Below are 8,112 nucleotides of genomic sequence, written 5' to 3' on the forward strand. Positions count from 1 at the left end.
TTGATGTGTGTATGGATTGCGATAACAGTTGTATGAGCCCCTAATAAAATGTTAAAAAAAAAAAGTTTTATCAAATAGAAAAAAAAAAAAAAAAAGAATTCAAAATCATAAGAGAAACCATGCATACTGATCAGAGAAAGACTGGGAGAAAGCCCAAGCCTCTGGCCCCTAGCTCCCTTTCAGGTCTGAAACTGCACTCATGTTAGAATAATCAACTATTTAAGATGAAAACAACAGCATTTATCCTGGGACAAAGGACACAGGGTTAGGAAAGGAGGAATGAAAACAGGAAGCACAGCTAAGAAATGAGATAAATGATGCTGCGTGGAGGGACTGCAATGGATGAGGGGAAACATAATGCGTATGAATGGCGGGATGTAAAACTGATCATTGCCCTATAGACCTTCACCTCATTCACAATAAAAAGTTGAAAAAAAGAGAGAAAAGAAAACATGAAAGAAAATATATTACCATAGCTTACAGAAAGAATAGACACAATTCAAATATTAAATTTTCGGTGGAGCAATCCTAATGCATTTTCTTTTAGATGTTGACTGAGCTCAAAGGCATTTTGAATTTGTATTACCCTATGTAATACTTGTCATTTTAAAGTATGAACAGTAAATAAGCCATCTCCCCCCAAATTAGTAAATGCTATGGATTAAGTTCAGAATTCAACCAAATTTCAATAGTTCACACTTTTTAGTGTCTAGAAGTTACAACACTCTTTCTAGTGATTAAATACCATTTTACATGCTAGAAAGCTTTCCCATTTAAACATTGTTAGCATACAATACTCAATACAGAATTGTCTTCAGGAGGCAGGGCTGGAAGTAACAAACAATTTTAAAACAGCACCTTTAGCAAGCCCTCTTCCCAAAGATTCAAAGCTGAGATTCACTTTACCTGTAAGAGATGATCTCTTTGAGATGATTCGTTAAGAGCTTTCCTCCTACGTTTATCCTAAACAAGGAGAATGCAACCCTGGCTCAGTTATCATACATTTTATTCAGTTCCATCCTAAGAAATAACAATAAGAATTATGTATGTAACTCACCGAATAATTGCTTCTTTTTTCTTTTTACTTCTACAATAGGGAACAATATGTGTAAAAGAATATCCACTATCTACAATGATACAGCATAACTCTGAAGGATTATCTCGGAAATACCTGTGTGCACTGAGAGCACCCGCTACCAAAAAGAGAGAAAGAGGAAGAGTTACACTAAATAAATGTATCACATTAACTGAAAGCAATAAAGGTAGCAAACAACAATGGTAAGCACAAAGACTGAAACGTTTCCCTTATTTAAAAAAAGTCATAATCATAACTCTGTCACAACAGGTAGTATCTGAACTTTAAAACATCTTCAAAATTTTAAAACACTTGTTTTAAATTTTAAAACTTAAAAACTTTCAATCACGTGGTCTATATGATTGAAAGGATGATAGTGACCAATTAATTGTTAAACTTTACCATTTTTATTTCATAGCTAATGAGTTCCACCGAACATTCATTACACGCCAGGTTCTAATCTAATCTGCACGTGCTGAATGTGTGTGCGCTTTAATCCTCACAACCCTGTATTAGAGATGAGGAGACTAAGGTACAAGGAAGTGAAATCACGTGTCCAAGGTCCCATAACTGGGAAGGAGTAGAGTCAGAACTCCACCTACAGCAGGCTTTCTCAATCTCATGACTAACGACATGTGGGGCCAGCAATTCTTCGGTGTGCACTGTTCTGTGCACTGCAGAGTATTTATCACAATGTTTGGCCTCTACTCATGAGATACCGCCCCTATGAAGACAAGCAGAAAACTCGCTAGGCCATCAATGAATGTCCTCTGGGTGGCACAATTACCCACAGTTGAGAATCACTGTTCTGACTGACTGAGCAGTTAACCATTGTATGAGGGGCTCCAAAAAATTCAAGGAAAAATGGAATTAAGAGATAAGAGGAGGAGTTTTTCTACAAACTTCTTGAGGATCACTTGTATTATGTTTTCAGTTACAGATACTCATTTTGTGCAAGCTGCATATAAAAACACTGGTAATTTTTCACAAAGGATAATGCAAAATCTTACCATATACAATCATGTTATGTCATCATAGCCTTTCGTAAGCTTGATTTTAGATAGCAGTTCAGAGATTAGAAAGATATGGCTAGTAACTTAAGGTGAAACAGCAGAGTAATAAAAAAGGAGCCCTGGTGGTGCTGTGAGTTGGGCATTGGCCTGCTAACCACAAGGTAGGCAATTCAAACCCACTAGCTACTCCTGAGAAAAATGATGCTGCCTGGTGCCATACAGATTTACATTTCATAACCCTACATAAGGTTACCACATGTTGCATTGTCTTGATGGTAGCGGGTCTGGTTGATTTGAGATCACAGTTATCAAAAGACACACTGGATACACTCCAGTTTAAAAACCCACACTTTATTTCCTTCAAATCTAAAAGAATGCTACCCAGTATTCTAGGAATGCAGGTGTCTCTTATTCAGAGCCATATTAAATAACTTGATATCAATCAAAATTTTCACTTACCATTTACTCTTAGTACTGCTTGGAACTGGTATTCTTCAAACAGAATTTCATTCATTGATTCTTGAATTGAAGTGAAGTTAAAATAGGGTTCTGTGATGATAATATTAGTATCTACAAAGTCAACCTATGGGAGGAAAAAATGCCAGAAAGTTTCATAACTTTGTAGTGATTTGACTCTCATGCAATTTATCTCTGGTAATGGGAGCATTAATACAATCATACTATTAAACTCTTTAAAATAAATAATGTAACCACGTGTATTAGAACTGCAGTTATTTTAAAGGAAAAATGGGAGTTTTAGAAAATTTTAAAATTACAAAGTTCTCTCTAATACCTCTTGAGAAACACACAAACTAAAACATTCTTTCAGTATACCACAGTCACACCAGACATTGAAAACACAAAATTCTCATTCTGTAATATTCCCAGTAAAAATGCTTTATTATGAAAATTGAGATCAGAAATTGGCCTAAGAATTTAGAAATCTGAAATACCTGAAATAATCCTGAGCTGCAAACAAACTTTCCTATTCAACTTACGTTCCAATTTCACATGGAAATTCTATTCACTTACATTTATTTAATCTTTAAAAAATAGAATGACAGTAAATGACAGTGACTTAAATATAGACTAGAAATAAGTCTATAGATCTTTCAACCCGAGTTCTCATTTGAATAACATGGAAACAGAATTTGAATACATACTCTAATCTGTTACCTGATACATTTCTTTGCCAAAAAGGTAATCCCAAACTTGTCTTTGAACATCCCAGTTTACCAAGTAACCCTTAAATGAAAAAATTATTAAAAACACTTAAAATTTTTTAACAAATCAGATTAACATATCGCAAAACATTGATGTTCATCTTTTTTATGATTACTTTCTCCAGTGTAACTCTGCATGAGTCCCACACATTATTGCTATGCCTTCCCCCTGTAAAATCTCCAAAATATTACAAATACCGATAACTCAAATTTCAAGGACTCAAAAGAAAGACATTCAAAGTAGAGATAGCTCTTTACACTTATTTTTTTTTACATTAATCATCTCAATCAGTAAATGACCTTTTTTTTAACCAATGCAAATTAATTTTAATACTTGGTTTCAATAAGACCATTAAAATTTACATGACCTTTTCTTTACAGATCTAAAAATAGTCTCATATTTACTGAGTCTCTCACATCTTTACATTTAGAACTACAAGGCTAGCGACGATACATAATTGGATTACCTTCTGAAAAGGGAGGATGTAAAAGAGTCCAGAAGGGTCTTTTATCTCATCAATCTGATTAGCAGTGAAGGTTTTGAGACGTGCTGTCTTTGACCTGAACTGACAATTAGGAATAACCCTATAAATAAGAAAACATAATTACTCTCCAAATACCTAGTTTCTAAAAATGCAATATACTTATAAACTTTTTTTTTTAAATAATCATTTTATTAGGGGCTCATACAACTCATCACAATCCGTACATACGTCATTTGTGTCCAGCACATTAGTACATGTTGACCTCATCATTCTTACAACACCCGCTTTCCACTTGAGCTCTTGGTGTCAGCTCCTCATTTTTCCCCCTCCCTCCCCTGAACCCTTGATAATTTATAAATTATTATTTTATCAAATCTTACCCCATCCAACGTCTCCCTCACCCACTTCTCCGCTGTCCGTCCCCCAGGGAGGAGGCCATATGTAGACCTTGTCATCTGTTCCCCCTTTCTCCCTCACCTTCCCTCTACCCTCCCACTATCGCCACTCTCTCCACTGGTTCTGGGGGGTTCATCTGTCCTGGGTTCACTGTATTTCCAGTTCCTATCTGTGCCAGTGTACATCCTCCGGTCCAGCCGGATATTAAACATGATTCTTGATGCCAAATTAGTATATTGGAAAACCAGTGCTAGCCATTTGGTTTTCAAATAATAAAAAATGCCCTCTTCTCCATCTTTTTTTCCCCCCTAAAGGTTTTAACATGTAGCAGGCTATATGCTAGAACTTTTGCCTGTCTCAAATTGTCCTCAAGAAATCTTTACTGCTAAGTACTGGAAATTAACTGAGCACACTGACTGGCTGTTGTTTATTGGTTCCACAACTGTACATCTGAGAGCCTGAACCTAAGTAAAGGTGCTGGTCTTTCTGGCTGCCACGTAGACATGGTAAAAAGAATCACAAAACTAATGCTCATTTAAGAAGATGCTACAAGATGTAGAAGCAGTAGTTTTTAAAAGGGCTCCTGCCCACCATGAGCTTACAATCTGGTTAGAAAGACAAATTACAACCAAATTAAACACACACACATGGGATTATAGGGATAATACTATAAACAAGTTTCCAGGAATTGCTGGAATATCCATTGAAATGTTTCAGCAATTTGGAAGAAGCATTGGAAGCACTCACTCGTTTATGGCAGGAAATTTGGAAGACAATTAGCTACTTGGTCAAATGGAAGAGATTCATATTTGTACCAATTTCAAGGATTATACCTTTTAATATGGATTACAAATCAATGTAAAGAAAGACCAGAATCTTCCCAACTGGACCAATAGGTAACATCATGATAAATGGGGAAAAGGTAGAAGTTGTCAAGGATTTCATCTTGCTTGGCAGGCGAGAATTCTACCACTGAACCACCAATGCCGGATAACTTGGATCCACAATCAATGCTCATGGAAGCAGGAGTCAAGAGATCAAAAAGATGCACTGCACTGGTTAAACCTACTGCACAAGACCTCTGTAGAGTATTAAAAAGCAAGGAAGTTACTTTGAGGATTAAGTTGTGCCTGACCCAAGCCATGGTATTTTCCATTGTATCATATGCATATGAAAGTTGAACATTGAATAAGGAAGACTGTAGAATAATTGATGTGTTTGAATTGTGGTGCTAGAGAAGAATACTGAAAGTTCCATCGACTGCTAAAAGGACAAAGTGATCTGTGTTGGAAGAAGTAAGGCCAGAGGGCTCCTTGGAGGCAAGGATGGCACTACTTTGGACATACTGTCAGGAGAGACCAGTCCCTGGAGAAGCACATCATGTTTGGTAAAGTACAGGGCCAGCAAAACAGAGAAAGGTCCTCAACGAGATAGACTGACACAATGGATGCATCAATGGGCTCAGGCATAGGAACAATTGTGAGGATGGCACAGGAATATCAGATGTTTCATTTTCTTGTGGACGGGGTTTCTATGGGTCAGATCCGACCTGATGGCACTTAACTGTAAACATGCTTTTGTACCTATGCTTTTGTAAACATGCACCTACTACACTTTCAGATTTTCTCTGGAAATTTAAAATTTGGGGGGTGGGGATCAGATTACGAAATGTTACATTGTACTTAAATTTAGGGCTGCATAATTTAATCAATTTGCTATTCTGGATTACTTAGCTTGCTCCTCCCCTTTCATTTGCTACCATATACATCTGTGATAGACCGCATACTTTAATATATTCTTATCAAGCACCTCTACTGTATTTTTACAAAAGTATCAGTAATACTCATTGTTTTCTAATCTCCCACCCCTCCACAGGAGAAAGATGAGGTTTCCTCCTCCCAGAAAGATTTATGAACCTGGAAACCAAATGCAAAGTTCTCCTCTATCCTTAGGGTCCTTATGAGTTGGAATGGGCTGAAGGCAATGAGTTGGGTTTTCTGAACCCCATCCCTCCCATTTCGATTCCCTGTGCCAATTTGCTTCTGTATGTGCTATAAAAAAATCAACCTATGGCATTCAGAAAAATACAAGGGCTCTTCAAAAATTCACAGAAAATGGAATTAAACGATAATGGAATTTTTCTAGTAAATTTTTGAAATACTTATGTGGGGAGAAGAGTGGATGGAAAATGACTGTAAAAGGTATGTGTTATTTGTGTGACATCACGATTTATGTAGACAGTAGGTAGTTGATAAAAAATAGAACTGCAGCATCAGAGATAAACAATAATACTAGCCAATAAAATGTTTTCCAAAAAGTCTGTCCAGTCCTAAGCAGTTTGACTACTCCCTTAAAAAAGAAAAGTCAAAGGAAAAGGTGAGAGGGCTGAAGGAAAACAAAACAAACCCCCCCCCAGAAACTCCTTTATGACTGACAGAAAAAAGTGTAATCTTAAGTTTGCTGTCCTCTATAATTTTATGACTATTCACTTTATGAATGCCATTAGGATATTTTTGCTTAATTGATCATATTAAACAGGTGGGGCAGTAGGCACTTACTTGGAAGGGACTAGGTATTGGAAGGGACTAGGTATAGAAAGAAGGTTCAAGGTCTGTAGACAGCCAGAAACTCCTTTGACGTTTTGGGGTCACAGACCGTTTATCTGGTGGAAATGGAAATCGTGTCTCCAGGGAAACGTGTATGTATGTGTATGTATGTATGCATGTATATATATAGAATGTATACATACACATATACACATATATACAGAGACCACATATATACACACACATACATGCACGCACACACATAGAGACCATATGTATATCTATAGATAGGTAGATATATACACACACACGTACAATATACAGCCTATAATTCTGAGGGCTCAGAAACGTTATTAACAGACCACGCTGTCAAGAAAAGTTTCTCGGGAAAGACTTTCTTAAGCTATTTCCCGTTAAGAACGGAAACACGCGTCTCATTTCCGGGGTCGCGCAGCCCCACGGCAAAATCCATTGCAGTTCCGAGCATCCCCGACCACGCGTACTTCAGGCTGAGACTGAGGACCGCCCGGGCGTCTGCTATCACTGACGGCCCAAGACGAAGCCTGGCACGCGGATTAGCAGGATACGTTCTGCCCCCGGTCAAACCGAACACTCACGAGACATTTTCATGGCTGTAGCCGATTTTGGCGTTGTAGGCTCCGTTATCCAGCACTAAAGTGTTCATTTTGGCAGAAATCACAGGGCTGTAGCTGCCGGTTTCCCTCGCCGGCCCTTTCGTTCACCCTATTTCCGGCACTCTGTGGTTTGGGCGGGGGAGTTATGACGTATTTCCGGTGTCCTTAGCAACGGGGGACGCCGGAAGTTGGAGACTGAGCCTGAATCCGGCTGCGAGCGTTCTAAAGTGCTCTCAAGCCCAGCCTGTTTATGAGGTGTAGCGATCCCAATGACAGTGGAAATGGATTAAGTGCTTTCTCGTCCGTGGTGTTTGTGCCCTTTATTTCCTAGAACAACTTACTTAAGTGTTAGATATAACTTATGCAAATCTCTTCTCTCCCCCTTTTAAAAAAAACCATTTTATTGGGGGCTCATACAACTCATCATAATTCATACTGCAAGTCTCTTCTAACCCATGTAGACATCAGCTTTTTTCTTTTCCCCTTTTGGTCTTCGAATAGTATTATTCAGCGAGTGACATTTCCTGGAGAATAAAGTGCAGAACTGTATGCATTGTGGAATTGTGTTTAAGATCTCTCTATCCTCTGCCACTTACTGTCCAACTGAAGAATCCAATCACCCTGAATTATATATGCCCTGAAGGCCTGTTCCGTAAACCCTTCCTGCTTTCTTCCTCGCACTTCAACTCCCAACGCTTTCCCGAATTATGTGTATTTATTCTTCAGGACCAAGCTCACA

General features: G+C 38.0%; 1 protein-coding gene across 1 annotated transcript in view; it reads right to left on the reverse strand.

Moving 5' to 3' along the window:
• Positions 1–7,470, reverse strand: part of ACTR6 (actin related protein 6) — a 17,334-nt gene extending 9,864 nt beyond the window's left edge. Inside the window, exons 1-6 of the mRNA XM_004700748.3 lie at positions 7,356–7,470; positions 3,779–3,896; positions 3,265–3,333; positions 2,548–2,671; positions 1,058–1,193; positions 907–963 (exon numbers count right to left, since the gene is read on the reverse strand). Of these exons, the coding sequence (XP_004700805.1) occupies positions 907–963; positions 1,058–1,193; positions 2,548–2,671; positions 3,265–3,333; positions 3,779–3,896; positions 7,356–7,423 (572 nt within the window). The 5' untranslated portion in view covers positions 7,424–7,470. The remainder of the gene's footprint in view (positions 1–906; positions 964–1,057; positions 1,194–2,547; positions 2,672–3,264; positions 3,334–3,778; positions 3,897–7,355) is intronic.
• Positions 7,471–8,112: the final 642 nt, after the last annotated feature.

Source organism: Echinops telfairi, unplaced genomic scaffold (genome assembly GCF_000313985.2).
Source record: "Echinops telfairi isolate 266 unplaced genomic scaffold, ASM31398v2 ScPeMD7_2;HRSCAF=8, whole genome shotgun sequence".
NCBI classification, from domain to species: Eukaryota; Metazoa; Chordata; class Mammalia; order Afrosoricida; family Tenrecidae; genus Echinops; species Echinops telfairi.